Source organism: Leucoraja erinacea, chromosome 25, assembly GCF_028641065.1.
Source record: "Leucoraja erinacea ecotype New England chromosome 25, Leri_hhj_1, whole genome shotgun sequence".
In the NCBI taxonomy this organism is placed as follows: Eukaryota; Metazoa; Chordata; class Chondrichthyes; order Rajiformes; family Rajidae; genus Leucoraja; species Leucoraja erinaceus.
In genome coordinates, this window is record NC_073401.1 from 26,482,176 (window position 1) to 26,503,664 (window position 21,489).

A 21,489-nucleotide genomic window follows, 5' to 3' on the forward strand; every position below is an offset into this window, starting at 1 on the left:
AACTCGAACGTTAGCAAATCAAAATGTTAGCTTCGTGTTTTTCCCTCCCCAGATGCTGCCTGACCCGCTGAGCATTTCCAGTCTCTTCTGTTTCTTTTTGTATACTTTAAAGATACTAAATAAAAGATAGTGTGGAAACAGGCCCTTCGGCCCAGAGTCTGCAGCAAACAGCGATCACCCCATTTACCAGTACTATCCTACACAATAGGGACAATATACAGAAGCTAATTAACCTACAAACTTGTACGTCTTTGGAGTGTGGCAGGAAACCGGAGCACCCAGAGAAAACCCACGCAGTCACTGGTAGATCATACAAAGTCAAGATCAAACCCGGGTCTCCGGTGTTGTAAGGTGGCAATACTACCTCTGTGCCACTGTGCTGCACCATTTTTTTATTTTATACATTTAAGGGTATACTCGTGCCAATATATATCATAGTCTCAGATAAAACAACATTGGATTGGAAACTAAAATATTGTAGTTTACACAATTACAACAAACACATTATGGTTTCTGGTTAAAATTAGACGCAAATCTCATTTGATTTTCTGAAGATGCATGTTCAGCCTGATTTTAATTAATGTTCACCATTTTCTGTCACGCATCAGAAATCCATTTGTAAATTGCAGAAGAATGGATTTCATTACAAAAAAAAAAAGGTTATGGTAAATAAGCTATCAGAGCAGTGTGAAGGGTGTAATTAAAGGCCTCACATTCTCCCAGATGCAGGAAAAGTTCAATCTTTGTTAACCAGCTTCAAACACATTCCCATCAAGGTGTTAATTCCCTACTGAGCACCAATTCACTGGGCGTCGTTCATATTTTCTAGGAGCAGAATTAGGCCATTCGGCCCATCAAGTCTACTCCTCCATCCAATCATGGCTGATCCAGCGCTCCCTCTCGAACCCCATTCTCCTGCCTTCGCCCCATAATCTCTGACACCCTTACTAATCAAGACTCTGTTAATCGCCTAAAAAATATCCATCGACTTGGCCTCCACAGCCGTCTGTGGCAATGAATTCCACAGATTCATCACCAGCTAACTAAATAAATTCCTTCTGATCACCTTTCCAAAGGCACTTCCTTTTATTCTCTAGTGCTCAGCAGGCTGTGTCATTCCGAACCAAACACTTCACCCTCTAGCAGTGGAGATGCAGATCTGCAGCGCTTCCAGGAGTGTTGAAACCAGTATTTACCCGCACACAACTGACTGACTTCATCCACTTCACCACTAACTTCCATCCGGCACTCAAATACACCTGGACCATTTCCGACACTTCCCTACCATTCCTTGACCTCACTATCTCCATTGCAGGTGATAGACTTCTAACCGACATATACTATAAACCCACTGACTCCCATGGCTATCTGGACTACACTTCTTCCCACCCTGCTTCCTGTAAGGACTCCATCCCCTACTCCCAATTCCTCCGTCTACGCCGCATCTGCTCCACGGATGAGGCGTTCCACACCAGGACATCTGAAATGTCCTCACTATTCAGGGAACGGGGGTTCCCCTCCTCCACCATAAATGAGGCTCGCACCAGGGTCTCTTCCATACCCCGCAACACTGCTCTCTCTCCCCATCCCCGCACTCGCAACAAGGGCCGAGTCCCCCTAGTCCTCACCTTTCACCCCACCAGCCGTCACATACAAAAAGTAATCCTCCGTCAGTTTCGCCACCTCCAACGTGACCCCACTACTCGCCACATCTTCCCATCTCCCCCCATATCTGCCTTCCACAAAGACCGCTCCCTCCATAACTCCCTTGTCAATTCTTCCCTTCCCTCTCGGTCCATCCCCTCCCCGGGCACTTTCCCTTGCAACCGCAAGAGATGCAACACTTGTCCCTTTACCTCCCCCCTCGACTCCGTTCAAGGACCCAAGCAATCGTTCCAGGTGCGACAGAGGTTTACCTGCATCTCTTCCAACCTCATCTATTGCGTCCGCTGCTCTAGATGTCAGCAGATCTATATCGGTGAGACCAAGCGGAGGTTGGGCGATCGTTTCGCCGAACACCTCCGCTCGGTCCGCAATAACCAAGCTGACCTCCCGGTGGCTCAGCACTTCAACTCCCCCTCCCACTCCGTCTCCGACCTCTCTGTCCTGGGTCTCCTCCATGGCCACAGCGAGCAGCGCCGGAAATTGGAGGAACAGCACCTCATATTCCGTTTGGGGAGTCTGCACCCCGGGGCATGAACATCGAATTCTCCCAATTTTGTTAGTCCTTGCTGTCTCCTTCCCTTCCTCAGCGCCCCTGCTGTCTCCTCCCATCCCCCAGCCTTCTGGCTACTCCTCCTTTTCCCTTTCTTGTCCCCACCCACCCCCGCCCCCGATCAGTCTGAAGAAGGGTTTCGGCCCGAAACGTTGCCTATTTCCTTCGCTCCATAGATGCTGCTGCACCCGCTGAGTTTCTCCAGCTTTTTTGTGTAACCGTGTTGAAACCAGTAGATGTGGATACTCCTGTTAACGTTAAAGTTCGGATCTTCAATGAGATCGCTTTGGCTAGTGATTGTCGGCAAGAACACTTCTAAACCATCGCGCACGGTGGCATTGGAGGCACCGTTCAGAAGCAGCAGGAGGAATTAGGCATTAGTGATCGCCAGTCACCGATAGAGTTCTTAAAGCATTTTCACAAAGGCTTCTGTAATGGAATGGTGAGTCATACAATTCTGCTTCATGTACACTGCGTGGGAAATTAGTTATATCTTTGGATTGTAGGTTCTCTTCTTTGGAGCAGGTCCCACGGCAAATTATTAAGAATTCAGCACAGGGACTGGGACCAGTCACGGTGACAACTGCGGTTCTTATCCACGACGCACGTCAAAAGGCCTTCATTCCACCTACTCATGTTGCACGATTGTTTTAAATATAACTTTCCATAAATAATCCCAGAGGCAACACCGTTTCACCGAGCCTTGTTGATGTCCTTCGTTCCTTAGCGTTGACAGGTACCCACTCACCAACTAAACTCACTGCTAAAGACCACTGCACTCCCTGGAAATCTTCTCACACAGGGACAGAACAATTCATTACACACAGCTAAACCTAGAAGGTAATAGTCCGTCACCAAGGCATGACACTTTGTGTTCTCGAGGTTGATACTGAAAGCAATATACAACTGCGTAAAAGCAGTTTCCTCAGCACCAAGTCCATGAAGCTTCTCTCAATTAAATAAATAAAATGCACATGTTGCTTTCTTCAGCAAGCTTCATGTTGTCAGTGAAGCTGATGGAACACGGAGGCTCGTACATTTCTAGCTTCAATTTGATCGCCGGCTCCTTGCTTCCTGCTGCCGCCCCCGATCAGTCTGAAGAAGGGTTTCGGCCCGAAACGTTGCCTATTTCCTTTGCTCCATAGATGCTGCTGCACCCGTTGAGTTTCTCCAGCTTTTTTGTGTAACCTTCACTTCTTTGGGATGTGGGAGGAAACTGGGGCACCTGGAGAAAACCCTCACGATCACAGGGAGAATGTACAAATCCATAATGAGGATCAAACCAAGGTCTGTGGAGCTGTGAGGCAGTAACTTTACAGCTGCACCACCATGATGCCCTAAATTTAATCAATCAATGGCTTGGTCACCAACCTTGTTTTCTTCACCGTTGGCCCATGAATCTGCAGTTCTGCAGATCAAGCTGAAGGTGGTGCCCCAGCCGAGCATGGTAAGTCTAACTGAACACAGCACAAGCTCGTTGCTTACTCCTGAATTCTATCTCCTCAACCCAATCACATTGATCAAGACTTCAACAACGTCACTTTCAAGTAACATCTTGTTCAGTTACTCCTTTTTGGAGAATTGGGCCCTTCACCTTGGAGCGCAGGAGGATAAGGAGTGATCTTGTAGAGGTGAATAGATTGGGTAGACACACAGAGTCTCTTGAAACTATCAGGCAGGTAGGACTATTGTATGTAGACACAAATTCTGGAGTAACTCAGCGGGGCAGGCAGCATCTCTGGAGAGAAGGAATGGGTGACGTGTCGGGTCGAGACCCTTCTTCAGAATGAAGATTTAAACCAGCATCGGCAGTTCCTTCCAACACATTTTACATGCTATCCAATTTCCGCACAAACAAATTATGTCCAATGAAACTGCAAGATGTAGATATTTACCTAAGGCAATTATTATTATCTTAATTATTATTACCTCTAAATTTTCATCCTGAAGGATTTGGAAAAAACCTGAAGGGGTGGGGAGTGAGGGATCTTTCCAAAATAATAAATGAGGGTCCATTTCAGGTACAAGTGCCTGAGTACGTTTCTCCCTCCTGCATCCTTCACACACATCCACATCACCCCTCCTCAAATCCCTGGCACGGTTGGCACTCAGTTGATGTCTTGTTGTTCTATGTTGCACAGGAGATACGGATGAGAAGGGAGGAATCCGCGGAAAGTCAGGTAATTTTCCCGATCCACCCTACACTGGTCTTGGTAAGGGTGACATTATATTTCGGGGGGGAGGGGGGAATCAGGGAATATTTGAATATTTTTCTGATAGACCCAAAATGCTGGAGTAACTCAGCGGGACAGTTTGTATCTCTGGAGATAAACCAACATCTGCAGTTCTTTATTTCTAATATTTTCCTGATCAGTTTTTAAATGACTTGCTGAGTAGAGTCCCAGAGATGGCAGTGAATTTGTTTTAGTTTTGGAGATATAATCGTGGAACAGGACCTTTCCCCACCGGGTCCATGTCGACCAATGATCACCCATACACTTGTTCTATCCTACACACTATGGACAATTTACAGAAGCCAATTCACCTCAACCTACATGTTTTTGGAATGTGGACAGAAACCAGAGAACCCGGAGAAAGCTCAGGCAGTCACAAGGAGAAAATACAAACTCCTAAGAGATAGCACGGGTCAGGATTAAACCCGTGTCTCTGTCCCTATAAGGTAACAGCTCTACCGCTGCCACACCGGGCTGCCCGAAGCCTGAGCTGGTGACATTTTTCAAAAGATTCTGGAGTCATGAATAAATTCTACGGATCTAAAGAGGATAGAATCTTGGAATTAGAAGTTACAGCGTGGAATCAGGCGCCTCGACCCAACTTGCACACGCCGACCAACAAGTCCCATCTACACTTGTCCCACCTGCCTGTATTTGGCCCATATCTCTCTAAACTTATCCTATCCATGTACCTGTCTAAATGTTTCATAAACGTTACGATAATATATGCCTCAACAACCTCCTCCGGCAGCTCGTTTCATATACTCACCACCCATTATGCAAAAATGTTGCCTCAGGGCCAAGGGCAGCATGGTGGCGCAGCAGTAGAGTTGCTGCTTTACAGCGCCAAAGACCCAGGTTCGATCCTGACTTTGGGCGCTGTCTGTAGGGAGTTTATACGTTCTCCCCGTGACCGCGTGGGTTTTCCACTGGTGTTCCAGTTTCCTCCAATGCTCCAAGGACGTACAGGTTTATGGGTTAATTGGAAATTGTCCAGAGTGTGTAGATAATGTTAGTGTTCGGGAATCGCTGGTCGGTGTGATCTCAGTGGGTTGAAGGGCCTGTTACTGTATCTCTAAACTAAACTCTAGCTCTATTAACTCCTTCCTCCCTCACCTTAAACCTATGATCTCTGGTTCTCGATTCCCCTTCTTTGGGCAAGAGCCTCTGTGCGTCTACCCGATTGATTCCCCTGATGATTTTGTTTACTGCGGCTGCTCTCTCCTCAGGCATGGAAGTCGAGCCTGGGCCTGCAGGCCGCGGTGCTCCCAGCTACACTTCTTCAGGAGCCTGGCCGGCAGAGCCACGCATGGTGGCAGGCAGTGAATGCGGAGGAGGTGAGGGTCAGGACGGGTACAGCGGTGACATGGAGGGAAGCAGCAACAGGAGCCCAGCAGGTCAGTCTCACCTGAAGTACCCTTCCAACACTCCACCTTTCCCTCCTTTAGTGCCTATCGTGTCTCGCATTATTTCCTTCTCTCACTCCCTGCACCTTTCATATCCAGCCATTCTTTCTTTTTCTATATAGGGTGGGCAGGATCAGCTTTGGTCTCCTCCATCTGCTTGATCTTGCTTTGACCACCAGTCCCCTCTTCCAGCTATCTTCTCCCCCCTATAATCAGTCAGAAGAAAGGTCTCGACCCAAAGTGTCACCTATCCTTGTTCTCGAGTGATTCTTCCTGACCTGCTGATTTACTCCAGCACTTTGTGCCCTTACAACCTTGGTCTTATTGAATGGGCCTGAGGGGTAGAGGAGCCTTCTCCTGCTCCTCAACAGACTTGGACCTGCCCACCCCCTCTCCCAGCTGTCTTATGTTCATAAGTTGTAGGAGCAGAATTAGGCCATTCTTCCCATCGAGTGTACTCTGCCATTCAATCATGGCTGATTTATCTTTTCCTCTCAACCCCAGTCTCCTGCCTTCTCTCCGTAACCTTTTACACACTTACTAATCAAGGACATCAATCTTCGCTTTAAAAATATCCAATGCCTTGGCCTCCACAGCCGTCCGTGGCAATGAATACCACAGATTCACCACTATCTGACTAAAGAGGGAGGTGAATCTTCTCCTCCCATCTCACCCAACACCCAGTCTGAAAAGGCGTTCCACCCCAAAATGTCACCTATCCATGTTCTCCATAAATGTTCCTGACCTGCTGATTTAATGCAGCAATTTATCTCCTGATCCTAATTAGTACGTTTATAAAACAAAATACAAAGTGCTGTGTCTCCATTGTATGTTTATAATGTACACAGAGAAGGAACACAGATCATGCAAAGTGGCACTGCAGTGACAGTATAAAGTGCCAGTATTTAGTTACTTCCTCTTTGTTCATTGCTTGACTTCAGGGCCTGTCCCACTTGGCCGTCATTTGCGCGCTATTTACGCGACCTCGTCGTTGCGTTGAGACGCATGGGTAACATGTGGGCCGCGCGGGAAGGTCGCATGGAGCAGTTTTCCAATTGCTAGCACCACTCAAGAAACTGGAACATTTTAGAAAATCACCATAAATATGATAAACTGGGTATTCAAATGATATCATACGTTCCAGACGGCTGTGCTGACGGATGAAGACGCACGATGACGCGCGCCACCGTCGCGAGTCAGTCACTACCGGCCTGTCGCGTAAATGACGGCCAAGTGGGACAGGCCCTTAACTCTTCACAAGCTTCTCCTTTGGTACTTTATGAAGGATTTCTGCTTCCATCTTCCTTTCAGGCAGTGAATTCCACTTCTAGCTTTCTCCCGCGCACCCCCCACACGATAATCAGTCTGAAGAAGGATCCCGACCTAAAACGTCACCTAAGCATGTTCTCCAGAAATGCTGCCTAACCCGCTGAGTTCCTCCAGCATTTACTTTAGATTTTAGAGATACAGCACTGGAACAAGCTCTTCATCCCACTGAGTCCGCACCAACCAATGATCACCCCCTTACACTAGCACTATCATACACACTGGGAACAATTTTCAATTTTTACTAACACCAATTAAACTACAAACCTGTACGTCTTTGGAGTGTGGGAAGAAACCGGAGGACCCAGAGGAAACCCATGTGGTCACAGGGAGAACGTACAAACTTCCCACAAACACACCCGTAGTCTGGATCGAACCCGGGTTGCTGTAAGGCAGCAACTCTACTGCTGTGGCACTGTGCCACCCCCTTTTGTGTCCTCCTTCATCAGTTGGGTGAAAAACAATTGTTGCCTCTCTTTTAATCCTCCCACCAAGTAGCACAGACCCATCTCCTTCATTTGTAGTCTTTAGCCGTCTAGATTAATGTTGAGGATAACAATGTTTGATGGGCATTAGAAAGGGCTGATGTAAATCATTGGAAATTTCTGGTTGTGTCTCTGCGTTCTCCAATATGTACCTCCTCCTGTCTGTTCAATTTGATAAAAATCCCAGTGATAATCATGGACACCCCTCTGGGCCTCTCAATGCCCATTGACAGCTTCCATAGCCGTCTGCCACAATGAATTCCACAGATTCACCACCTTCTGACTACAGAAATTCCTCATCATCTCCTTACAAAAGGTACGTCCTTTTATTCGAGGCTGTGCCTTCTGGTCCTAGACTCACCCACTAGTGGAAACATCCTCTTCATATCTACTCATTCTAGGCCTTTCCCTGTAAGTTTCAGTGAGGTCACCCCTCATTCTTCAAACCTCCAGTGAGTACAGGCCTAGAGCCATCAAATGGTTGTCATACATTAACCCATTCATCGCTGGGATCATTCTCATAACCCTCCTCTGGACTCTCCAACCCTCTCCTACTCCCTCCTCAGATATGGGGCCCAATTCCACTCTTCTCATTTGATATGAATTGTCCCAGGTCAGTGCAAGGAGACGTACTAGTAGAAACACTAGTAAGGAGCATGAATAGGCCAACAATGAACCATTGTGGGCTCCACCTTTCCTTGGTCACCTGTGCCGATTCAGCTTTGAACCTTTCCTTCTCCTGACTCTCAGGCTGAAGAACGGTCTCAACCCGAAACGTGAAACGTTGCCTATTTCCTTTGCTCCATAGATGCTGCTGCACCCGCTGAGTTTCTCCAGCATTTTTGTGTACCTTCGATTTTCCAGCATCTGCAGTTCCTTCTTAAACAACATGCTGCTTGATCCACTGAGTTACTCCAGCATTTTGTGTCACCTTCAGTGTAAACCAGCATCTGCATGTCCTTCCTATGGTAAGATTAGGGTATTTTGGAATAAAATAGCCTATGGACTAAGGACATCATTCCTGTGCCAGTAATTTTCACAAGACATGATGATGCAGAACTGGAAAGGGTTATGGTTGAGTTCTTCATTAGGATGGAGAGTGACATTGTTAATTCAGAAACAATGGTTTTGAACTTAAAGAAAGGTAACTTTGAGGGTATGAGACGTGAATTGGCCAAGATTGACTGGCAATTAATTCTAAAAGGGTTGACGGTGGATATGTAATGGAAGGCATTTAAAGACTGCATGGATGAACTACAAAAATTGTTCATCCCAGTTTGGCAAAAGAATAAATCAGGGAAGGTAGTGCATCCATGGATAACAAGGGAAATCAGGGATAGTATCAAAGCAAAGGATGATGCGTACAAACTAGCCAGAAAAAGCAGCATACCGGAGGACTGGGAGAAATTCAGAGACCAGCAGAGGAGGACGAAGGGCTTAATTAGGAAAGGAAAAATGGATTATGAAAGAAAACTGGCAGGGAACATAAAAACTGACTGCAAAAGTTTTTATAGATATGTGAAAAGAAAGAGATTAGTTAAAACAAATGTAGGTCCCTTGCAGTCAGAAACAGGAGAGTTGATCATGGGGAACCAGGATATGGCGGACCAATTGAATAACTACTTTGGTTCCGTCTTCACTAAGGAAGACATAAATGATCTGCCGGAAATAGCAGGGGCCCGCGGGTCAAAGGAGGTGGAGGAATTGAGTGAAATCCAGGTTAGTCGGGAAGTGGTGTTGGGTAAATTGAATGGATTAAAGGCCGATAAATCCCCAGCGCCAGATAGGCTGCATCCCAGAGTACTTAAGGAAGTAGCTCCAGAAATAGTGGATGCATTAGTAATAATCTTTCAAAACTCTTTAGATTCTGGAGTAGTTCCAGAGGATTGGCGGGTAGCAAACGTAACCCCACTTTTTAAGAAGGGAGGGAGAGAGAAAACGGGGAATTACAGACCAGTTAGCCTAACATCGGTAGTGGGGAAACTGCTAGAGTCAGTTATTAAAGATGGGATAGCAGCACATTTGGAAAGTGGTGAAATCATTGGACAAAGTCAGCATGGATTTACGAAAGGTAAATCATGTCTGACGAATCTTATAGAATTATTCGAGGATGTAACTAGTAGCGTGGATGGGGGAGAACCAGTGGATGTGGTGTATCTGGACTTCCAGAAGGCTTTCGACAAGGTCCCACATAAGAGATTAGTATACAAACTTAAAGCACATGGCATTGAGGGTTCAGTATTGATGTGGATAGAGAACTGGCTGGCAAACAGGAAGCAAAGAGTAGGAGTAAACGGGTCCTTTTCACAATGGCAGGCAGTGACTAGTGGGGTACCGCAAGGCTCAGTACTGGGACCCCAGCTATTTACAATATATATTAATGATCTGGATGAGGGAATTGAAGGCAATATCTCCAAGTTTGCGGATGACACTAAGCTGGGGGGCAGTGTTAGGTGTGAGGAGGATGCTAGGAGACTGCAAGGTGACTTGGATAGGCTGGGTGAGTGGGCAAATGTTTGGCAGATGCAGCTTAATGTGGATAAATGTGAGGTTATCCATTTTGGTGGCAAAAACGGGAAAGCAGATTATTATCTAAACGGTGGCCGATTGGGAAAGGGGGAGATGCAGCGAGACCTGGGTGTCATGGTACACCAGTCATTGAAGGTAGGCATGCAGGTGCAGCAGGCAGTAAAGAAAGCGAATGGTATGTTGGCTTTCATAGCAAGAGGATTTGAGTATAGGAGCAGGGAGGTTCTACTGCAGTTGTACAGTGTCTTGGTGAGACCACACCTGGAGTATTGCGTGCAGTTTTGTTCTCCAAATCTGAGGAAAGACATTCTTGCCATAGAGGGAGTGCAGAGAAGGTTCACCAGACTGATTCCTGGGATGTCAGGACTGTCTTATGAAGAAAGACTGGATAGACTTGTTTTATACTCTCTAGAATTTAGAAGATTGAGAGGGGATCTTATAGAAACTTACAAAATTCTTAAGGGGTTGGACAGGCTAGATGCAGGAAGATTGTTCCCGATGTTAGGGAAGTCCAGGACAAGGGGTCACAGCTTAAGGATAAAGGGGAAATCCTTTAAAACCGAGATGAGGAGAACTTTTTTCACACAGAGAGTGGTGAATCTCTGGAACTCTCTGCCACAGAGGGTAGTTGAGGCCAGTTCATTGGCTATATTTAAGAGGGAGTTAGATGTGGCCCTTGTGGCCAAGGGGATCATAGGGTATGGAGAGAAGGCAGGTAAGGGATACTGAGTTGGATGATCAGCCATGATCATATTAAATGGCGGTGCAGGCTCGAAGGGCCGAATGGCCTACTCCTGCACCTAATTTCTATGTTTCTATGTTTCTTTGAACAATCTAAAACACTAATATTGTTGCCATTCCCTCAAATATTGACTGTTCTCAACATGTTTATATCCTCTGTGCAAAGTTCATAAATTAACCACCTGGAATGCTTCCAACTTCTCAAGCATAACACCAGGTCATCTTAAATGTCCTTATTCATTATGACGCAGGAGACCATTCCGTCCTTTAACTCCCTGCAAAGAAAGCCGACCAGTACCATTCTCCCCTCTCCTTAGTTTAGTTTAGAGTTACAGCATGGAAACAACCCTTCGGCCCACTGTGTCCATGCCGACCAATGATCACCCATTCACTAGTTCTATGTTATTCCAATTTTGCATTCTACAAACTATGGGTAATTTACAGAAGCCAATTTATCTACAAACCCGCACATCTTTGGAATGTGGGAGGAACCCAGAGCACCTGGAGAAAACACATGCGGTCACAGGGAGAATGTGCAAACTCCATGCAGACAGCACCAGTAGTTGGGATCGAACCCGGGTGTCTGGCGCTATAAAGCAGTAACTCTACCGCTGCGTCACTGTGCCCCACATTCTGCGCACAAATACCCATCGACTATTCTGTTTGATTCTTCGGCCACATACCTACTGTCGGTGGGAATTTACAACAACCAATACACCTAAGGGTGGGAGGAAACCAGAGCAGCCTGCAGAGATCCATATAATCGCAAGAAGAGCAAGTAAACTCTGCAGAGGAAGCATTCAAAGTCAGGAATCAACTTGCATTGTTCGGGCTGAGGCAGTGGCACTAACTCCGCCACCCTAAACATGCCGAAGTTCACTTATTTCTTCCTTTCACCTTCCCCTGTATAGAATCAAGAGTGTTTAATTGTCATAGGTACCAACAGCAGAATAATGGGGATCTTACTTGCAGTAGCATAATATGCCTGGGAACACAGTACATGTAGATTTGGCATGTCTCCAACAACTCGTACACACTTCTACAAATACACCGTAGAAAGCATTGTGTCAGGTTGCATCCTAGCTTGGTTTGGGAACAGCTGTGGCCAAGGCTGTAAGAAATTGCAGATTTGTGGATGTAACCCAGTCCATCACACAGACCCACCATTGACTCCGTCTACACTTCACGCTGCCTAGGGAAAGCAGCCAACATAACCTGAGACCTTTCCCACAACCCAGGTAATTCCATCCTTTTCCTGCTCCTGTTAGACAGAAGATGCAAAAGCTTGAAAGCACGCACCATTCGACTCGGAAACAGCCTCTTCCCCCCGTTATCAAATTCTGAGCGGTCCTTACATAAGCTCTCATTTATCCAACCTACTTCATTGAGGACATTGGAAATTTTTTCTCTGGAATTGTTACGCTTCAACGCAGAGAAACATATTCTACACTCTGTATCTTTCTCTTCCCTCTACCATTTATACTTGAATTTAGTATTCATGTCATTCATGGTATTATCTGATTTCTTTGGTTAGCATGTGAGCAGAAAGTTTTTCACTGTTCCTCGATACATGTGACAATAATAAACCTAAACCTAAATAATATGTAGTAATAAAATATGTCAATAAATTATTTACCACCGTGCAATAGGTAATAGTACGAGCAAAAAAGCAGTGTTACCTAGGACAACCCATAGAAGTCCATAGTTAAGGTTAGTGTTGTGTAGTGCTCGCTGAATAAATACCTAAAGTGAAACTGTGTAAACTAGCTTTTGACATTATCTGTAGAGAATGGATGAGAAACGTTTCTCTGCTAACCTGACCCACATATCCTCTTGATACAAAGCAAAGCAAATGAATCATTCATTGAAGCTGCTGGTGAGACATCGTTCATGCAAAATGGCTAATGCATTTGCTTACTTAACAGAAGATGTTACATCACAGTAATTCTTTTGGAGATGATTCAATGTGAAAAGTACCACATTACTTCCATTAATAGTATTTCAATATTCTGACTACTAAAATGGAACACAGATTAAGTTTAGTGTTATAAATGATTTATTCTCATGAAGGGTGGGTTGCCAAACTCTTATCTCTTAAATATTTCAACATGTTTGATGCTTACTCTGTTTTGAGTCCAGGTACTGCTCAGCATTGGTCTAACACTGTGAGGAATATGATTGATAATTTAAAAAAAAACAATTATAGATGCTGGAAATCTGAAATAAAAACCGAAAATGCTGGAAACACTCAGCAGATCAGGCAGCATCCGTGGACAGAGAAGCTGTGATAATATTTCAGGTCAATTTTTTGGGTGGCTCAGGTAGAATCACTGCCTCACAGCACCAGAGAACCAAGATTTAATCCTGATCTCAGGTGCTGTCTGTATGGAGTTTCACAGCCAGGCTAGTGAAATGAGAAGAACTAAGTTAGAAGAAGGGTTCTGACCAGAATTGTCGTCTATTCCTTTTCTACAGCAGTTAGAACGTTTCAAAGACCAGAGAACCAGTACCACTCATTACTATTTGGGGCCAAAATAGTGTGTTACTGTGTGCTTGATATTATACATACAGTAACAGAGTTAAATCTGTAAGATAATGACAACGGCATTAATGCACATGCAGATAAAGGCGGAGAAATCGACTGAGGGAGGTGAATGTGATCTGGCTAAACAGTACAGCGCAGGAACAGTACATCACAGGGTCACAATGTCTGTGTCGAACATGATGCCAAGTTAAACTAACCTCCTCTGTTTGCACATGATCCATATCTCTCCATTCCGTGCACATTCATGTGCCTATCTAAACGCCTCATAAACACCACTATCAGATCTGTCTCCACCACAACCCCTGGCATCACTCTCTGTAAAAAAGTTTGCCCTGCACATCTCCTTTAAATTTTGCCCCTATCGCCTTAAATCTATGCCCTCTAGTCTTTGAAAATCCACTCAGGGAAAAAGGTTCTGCCTCTCTGCCCTATCAATGCCTCACATTATTTTATATAATTCTATCAATTCATAGAGCATGGCAATAAGTCCCTTCAGCCCAACTGGTCCATGCGGCCGAGATGCCCCTTCTAAGCTAAAACCATTTACCCGCATTCAGCCCATACTGTATCCGTCTGAACAGTTCCTATCTATGTACCTGTCCAAGTGCCCTTTAAGCGTTGGAGGTGGCACCAAAGACATAGAAACATAGAAATTAGGTGCAGGAGTAGGCCATTCGGCCCTTCGAGCCTGCACCGCCATTCAATATGATCATGGCTGATCATCCAACTCAGTATCCCGTACCTGCCTTCTCTCCATACCCTCTGATCCCCTTGGCCACAAGGGCCACATCTAACTCCCTCTTAAATATAGCCAATGAACTGGCCTCAACTACCCTCTGTGGCAGAGAGTTCCAGAGATTCACCACTCTCTATGTGAAAAAAGTTCTCCTCATCTCGGTTTTAAAGGATTTCCCCCTTATCCTTAAGCTGTGACCCCTTGTCCTGGACTTCCCCAACATCGGGAACAATCTTCCTGCATCTAGCCTGTCCAAACCCTTAAGAATTTTGTAAGTTTCTATAAGATCCCCTCTCAATCTCCTAAATTCTAGAGAGTATAAAGCAAGTCTATCCAGTCTTTCTTCATAAGACAATCCTGACATCCCAGGAATCAGTCTGGTGAACCTTCTCTGCACTCCCTCTATGGCATCCCCAGGTTTGATCCTGACTGGAATTTGTACATTCTCCCTGTGACCTGCGGGGTTTTCTCTGGGACCTCCAGTTTCCTCCTGCACTCCAAAAACATGCAGGTTAATTGGCTTGGTATAAATGTAAATTGTCCCTAGTGTAATCACTAGTTGACGTGGGCTCGGTGAGCCGAGGCACCTGTTTCCATGCTGTATCTCCAAACTAAACATCTGGTTCTAGATTCCCCTGCTCTGGATAAAACTCCCCTCAGCCTCTGACACTCCAGAAAGTCTGTCCAACCTCTCCCTGCAGCTAAAATAGCTGAGTTAGCTGGAGCTCTTAAAGATAGCAGTCAGGGGATATGGTGAGAAGGCAGGAACGAGGTACTGAATGTGGATAATCAGCCATGATCACAGTGAATCACATGATCACAGGCTCGAAGGACCGAATTGCCTACTCCTGCACCTATAGTTTATTGTCTTTGTCTATTGCCTAAAACCACCTAATCCAGGCAGCGTTCTGGTAAAGCGTTGCCTAATCTGCCGATTGTTTCCAGCATTTTGTGTTAAATTGCTTTCACCCTGCTGACGTTAACTCTAACCCTTTTCCCCAGCCGGACGGCGCCACTCTCCAGCTCCAAGCTCCCGAGCTCCTGCTACCCAACACCAGGCTGCTGCTACACAGCCTCCCCAAGCAAGTACGTATCTCCCGCGGGGTGGGGAATGAGGTGAGGCGAATGGGGAGCGCCTGAGGGAAGGCTTGACCAGCTGTGCGGGGATCGGACACGATGCCAACGCTCAGGAAAGAAAGTCAGATCAATGGACGAATTACTGAAGGGAGATGGGAGGGAGCTGGATTAATTCCACATTAATAGTATTTCAATGGAGTTCTGACTACTAAAATGGAACACAGAGCATTAAGTTTAGTGTTATAAATGATTTATTCTCATGAAGGGTGGGTTGCCAAACTCTTATCTCTTAAATATTTCAACATGTTTGATGCCTACTCTGTTTTGAGTCCAGGTACTGCTCAGCATTGGTCTAACACTGTGAGGAATATGATTGATAATTAAAAAAAAACAATTATAGATGCTGGAAATCTGAAATAAAAACCGAAAATGCTGGAAACACTCAGCAGATCAGGCAGTATCCGTGGACAGAGAAGCTGTGATAATGTTTCAGGTCAATTTTTTGGGTGGCTCAGGTAGAATCACTGCCTCACAGCACCAGAGAACCAAGATTTAATCCTGATCTCAGGTGCTGTCTGTGTGGAGTTTCACAGCCAGGCTAGTGAAATGAGAAGAACTAAGTTAGAAGAACGGTTCTGACCAGAATTGTCGTCTATTCCTTTTCTACAGCAGTTAGAACGTTTCAAAGACCAGAGAACCAGTACCACTCATTACTATTTGGGGCCAAAATAGTGTGTTACTGTGTGCTTGATATTATACATACAGTAACAGAGTTAAATCTGTAAGATAATGACAACGGCATTAATGCACATGCAGATAAAGGCGGAGAAATCGACTGAGGGAGGTGAATGTGACCTGGCTAAACAGTACAGCGCAGGAACAGTACATCACAGGGTCACAATGTCTGTGTCGAACATGATGCCAAGTTAAACTAACCTCCTCTGCGTGCACATGATCCATATCCCTCCATTCCGTGCACATTCATGTGCCTATCTAAACGCCTCATAAACACCACTATCAGATCTGTCTCCACCACAACCCCTGGCATCACTCTCTGTAAAAAAGTTTGCCCTGCACATCTCCTTTAAATTTTGCCCCTATCGCCTTAAATCTATGCCCTCTAGTCTTTGAAATTCCACTCAGGGAAAAAGGTTCTGCCTCTCTGCCCTATCAATGCCTCACATTATTTTATATAATTCTATCAATTCATAGAGCATGGCAAAAAGTCCCTTCAGCCCAACTGGTCCATGCGGCCGAGATGCCCCTTCTAAGCTAAAACCATTTACCCGCATTCAGCCCATACTGTATCCGTCTGAACAGTTCCTATCTATGTACCTGTCCAAGTGTCCTTTAAGCGTTGGAGGTGGCACCAAAGACATAGAAACATAGAAATTAGGTGCAGGAGTAGGCCATTCGGCCCTTCGAGCCTGCACCGCCATTCAATATGATCATGGCTGATCATCCAACTCAGTATCCCGTACCTGCCTTCTCTCCATACCCTCTGATCCCCTTGGCCACAAGGGCCACATCTAACTCCCTCCTAAATATAGCCAATGAACTGGCCTCAACTACCCTCTGTAGCAGAGAGTTCCAGAGATTCACCACTCTCTGTGTGAAAAAAGTTCTCCTCATCTCGGTTTTAAAGGATTTCCCCCTTATCCTTAAGCTGTGACCCCTTGTCCTGGACTTCCCCAACATCGGGAACAATCTTCCTGCATCTAGCCTGTCCAACCCCTTAAGAATTTTGTAAGTTTCTATAAGATCCCCTCTCAATCTCCTAAATTCTAGAGAGTATAAAGCAAGTCTATCCAGTCTTTCTTCATAAGACAATCCTGACATCCCAGGAATCAGTCTGGTGAACCTTCTCTGCACTCCCTCTATGGCATCCCCAGGTTTGATCCTGACTGGAATTTGTACATTCTCCCTGTGACCTGCGGGGTTTTCTCTGGGACCTCCAGTTTCCTCCTGCACTCCAAAAACATACAGGTTAATTGGCTTGGTATAAATGTAAATTGTCCCTAGTGTAATCACTAGTTGACGTGGGCTCGGTGAGCCGAGGCACCTGTTTCCATGCTGTATCTCCAAACTAAACATCTGGTTCTAGATTCCCCTGCTCTGGATAAAACTCCCCTCAGCCTCTGACACTCCAGAAAGTCTGTCCAACCTCTCCCTGCAGCTAAGATAGCTGAGTTAGCTGGAGCTCTTAAAGATAGCAGTCAGGGGATATGGTGAGAAGGCAGGAACGAGGTACTGAATGTGGATAATCAGCCATGATCACAGTGAATCACATGATCACTGGCTCGAAGGACCGAATTGCCTACTCCTGCACCTATAGTTTATTGTCTTTGTCTATTGCCTAAAACCACCTAATCCAGGCAGCGTTCTGGTAAAGCGTTGCCTAATCTGCCGATTGTTGCCAGCATTTTGTGTTTAATTGCTTTCACCCTGCTGACGTTAACTCTAACCCTTTTCCCCAGCCGGACGGCGCCACTCTCCAGCTCCAAGCTCCCGAGCTCCTGCTACCCAACACCAGGCTGCTGCTACACAGCCTCCCCAAGCAAGTACGTATCTCCCGCGGGGTGGGGAATGAGGTGAGGCGAATGGGGAGCGCGCGATGGAAGGCTTGACCAGCTGTGCGGGGATCGGACACGATGCCAACGCTCAGGAAAGAAAGTCAGATCAATGGACGAATTACTGAAGGGAGATGGGAGGGAGCTGGAGGCAGGTGGAGGACATTTCAGAACGCGTTCATAAGTTATAGGAGCAGAATTTGGCCATTCAGTCCATCGAGCATTCTCCCCCATTCAATCATGGTTGATCTATCTTTCCCTCTCAACCCCATTCTCCTGCCTTCTCCCCATAACCCCTGACACCCTATAATGTACTAATCTAGAATGTCAATCTCCACCTTAAAAATTCCCATGACTTGGCTTCCACAACCTTCTGCGGCAATGAATACCAGAGATTCACTACCCTCTGACTAAAGAAATTCCTCCTCATGAATGAGCCGTTGAAAGTCTAGCAGCCGAGGCGATCTCACAATCTTGTGCAGCAGCTCTAAGCTAAGCAATGGCTTGATTAGTATGGACGTCAAAGGATGGCGGAGATGACTCATGGGCCGAATGGCCTAAATCTGCTCCTATGTCTTGTGGTCTTCTGGCCGCAAGTGGTGCTTACCCAACTGCACAGTTTCCAGCAAACTATGGGACGATCAGAAAATCTGTGCAGAAAAACATAAACACAGAGGATGATAAAAATAGCAGCAGGAGTAATCCATCCAGCCTATGATCAGCCATTGACTAAGATCGTGGCTGAGTTTTTAGTGTTGAGGTCCTGGGAAAGTTCTCCTTTGTTAATTGGGCAGGTAGAGCTGCTGCCTCACACTGCCAGAGACCCGGGTTCGATTCTGACCTTGGGTGCTGTCTGTGTGGCGTTTGGACTTGTTACCTGTGACCGTGTGGGTTTCCCCTGGGTGCTCTGGTTTCCTATCACATCCCAAAGACGTGTGGTTTTGTATTTGGCCGTGGTCAATTGCCCCAAGTGTGTCGGGAGTGGACGAGTAAGTGTGATAACATAGAGCTAGTGTGAACAGGTGATCGATGGACGGCGTGAAATCAGTGGGTTGAGCATCCGGCAGAAACCCACGCGGTCACAGGGAGAACGTGCAAACTCCACACACAAAGTACCCGAGGTCAGGATCAAAGCCGGGTCTCTTGCGCTGCTAGGCATCAGCTCTACCTCTTTGTACAGACGTGTATTTTGAGTGGATGGTTTCCTTCCTCGTTCATTGGTGACCTTCATTTTGGTGCTCTTCTTACTGACATTATTGGAGAGCAGTGGACCTGTTGGACTGACATTGTTTTTGTCTCCTTGTTTACAGGTGGCCCTGCAACCTATAGACCAAGTCAGGGATCAACTCCCAGATACCCCGAGCAGCAGCCAAGTAAGAGCGACCCCCCCCCCGTCCCTTCCCTCCCCCGCCCATCCTTCCGCATTCTCCCTAGTCTTCATCTCGGTCCATCGATGGGCAGGGAAAAAAGAAAGACTTCCCTCTTGGGTGTTTTTTCTGTCTTTGACAGCGGTGGGCTCCCCGGCCCTGTCACATTCCGTGCCCAGTCAGCCCCCCCCAACAGTCGACTTGGGATACGTGGCAGCGAAGGAAGAGAGAGGCGTCAGGCAATCCAGCCAGTTTGCTGCACCCAGCGGCAGCCCCCCACTGCCTCCCTCCCACCAACAGCAACAGCAGGATGAAGAGGATGAGGAGGCTTATGATTCGGATGAACCCAGTAAGTAATCGTTGGGAAGTCCAAAAGGGCTTTATTAGTGTCATTTGGTTTGGTTTAGTTTAGTTTAGTAAAGACATCAAAGGTTACGGCGAGAAGGCAGAAGAATGGAGTTGAGAGGGAAAATTAGATCAGGTATGATCAAATGGCGGGGTTGACTTGATGGGTCGAATGGCCTAATTCAGCTCCCATGGCTTATGGTCTTAGTATTGGATACAATATGAAACATAAGTGCCTATGTTATCTGTGAAATGACAGCAGTAGCACCAGAGGAGATGTATCAGAGTTGTGATGTGGTGATGTGACATTTATGGGAAGAGATTATGGTTTTTAAACCAAAATAAGAGTGATTGACGAGAGAGCTAATTTCACCCTGACATTAGCGATTGTTGGCTCAGATGGTCTTGGTTGTGTTCACAGCGACACTGGGAACACTGGAGTTCAGTCTGACATATGACCAGGTCAACAACGCTCTGCACTGCACCATCGTAAGAGCAAAGGTGAGCTGGCATGACTCATTTCACTTCAAATTCCCCCTTTCTCTTATACCTCCGTGATCAAGTACAGAGTGAGGATTCCAAAGATATCAAATCAGTTTCTAGTCCATCAAGAGAATAAAAGTCAGCATTTATTCTTTATCAGACACGACAATGGAAGCAGAATTCATTTGATTCAATTATTCAATTCAATTCAATGATGCAATGTTATTCTACTGTCAAATGTATCCCGGTACAGTGAGATTCTTTGTTTTTGCATACGATACACAAAGCGTGCAAAGAGTCGCCACGCATTTGGTGCTGATAAAATGACAAAGTACTCATTAAGTACTCATGGTCCATCTTTGTTCTTGGCACCCTCTCGTAACACATCTTACGGAATGAGTGCATCCTTCCCTGTTTAGGAACCCTCTGTGCAAACCTATGTTTTTCTAAGAAAGATTAATTGGAAAGTTGAAGCAGGCCGGGCATACATGTCACCAGCTGGATGCACTTGTCCCAAAATACAGACCAGGGGAGCGGTTGCCTTTAGTTTGGTCTAAGGACCAAAGGGGCGGCACAACGCACAGCAGTAGAGTTGCTGCCTTACAGCGCCAGAGACCCGGGTTAGATCCCAACTGGATGCTGTCTGAACGGAGTTTGTACGTTCTCCCTGTGACCCCATGGGTTTTCTCTGGGTGCTCCGGTTTCCTCCCATTCTCCAAAGACGTGCAGGTTTGAGGGTTAATTAACTTCTATAAATATTTGGTTGGGCCACATTGGTATAGAGTGTGTAGTTCTGGTAGCCTTGCTGTAGGAAGGTTGTGATACAGCTAGAGAGGATGCAGAAAAGATTCACAGAAATATTGCCTGGACTGGAAGACTTGAGTTATGAGGAGAGAATGGACAGAGGCCCGGGACCGTTGGTGAGCAGTGGAGGAGGGTCAGGGCTTTTACCAAAATCCGTAACGTTCCACACTCCATAGGGAGGGTTCTGGTGGAAGCCGCTGATTGGTGGAAGCAGACTAGAGGAAGCAGCTGATTGGGTGCAACCTCAGGTTAGCATTTGTGCTTTCTGGTTAAAGGTGCAGTGCTTTAGTAAAGGTACAGTGGGCTAAAGGTACAGTGGGCTAAAGGTACAGTGGGCTAAAGGTGCAGTGCTTTAGTTAAGGTACAGTGGGCTAAAGGTACAGTGCTTTTTGTTTATATAATAAAGGGCTGTTTAAAGGTCACGAGGGAGCAGCTGTTGTGAGTCAGATACCTGCTGATTTCTCCCAGCAGTTTCTATTGTATTATACTGGTATCAGATCCAGGGTAAGGTGGGAGAATGACAGTCAGAGCAGTATACTGTTCTGGATGTCAGATGTGGGAGGTCATGGTGTCGGATGGCCCTCCAGACGTCCACATCTGCACCAGGTGCAGCGAGATGGGGCTCC

The 21,489-nt window shown here is 46.1% G+C and overlaps 1 protein-coding gene across 1 annotated transcript in view; it reads left to right on the top strand.

The window, feature by feature from the left end:
- The first annotated feature begins 2,335 nt into the window (after positions 1–2,335).
- Positions 2,336–21,489, top strand: part of LOC129709363 (rabphilin-3A-like) — a 28,599-nt gene continuing 9,445 nt past the window's right edge. The window contains exons 1-7 of the mRNA XM_055655662.1: positions 2,336–2,657; positions 4,357–4,395; positions 5,679–5,846; positions 15,220–15,303; positions 17,772–17,855; positions 19,175–19,580; positions 19,998–20,077. Coding sequence (XP_055511637.1) covers positions 2,655–2,657; positions 4,357–4,395; positions 5,679–5,846; positions 15,220–15,303; positions 17,772–17,855; positions 19,175–19,580; positions 19,998–20,077 — 864 coding nt within the window. The 5' untranslated portion in view covers positions 2,336–2,654. The remainder of the gene's footprint in view (positions 2,658–4,356; positions 4,396–5,678; positions 5,847–15,219; positions 15,304–17,771; positions 17,856–19,174; positions 19,581–19,997; positions 20,078–21,489) is intronic.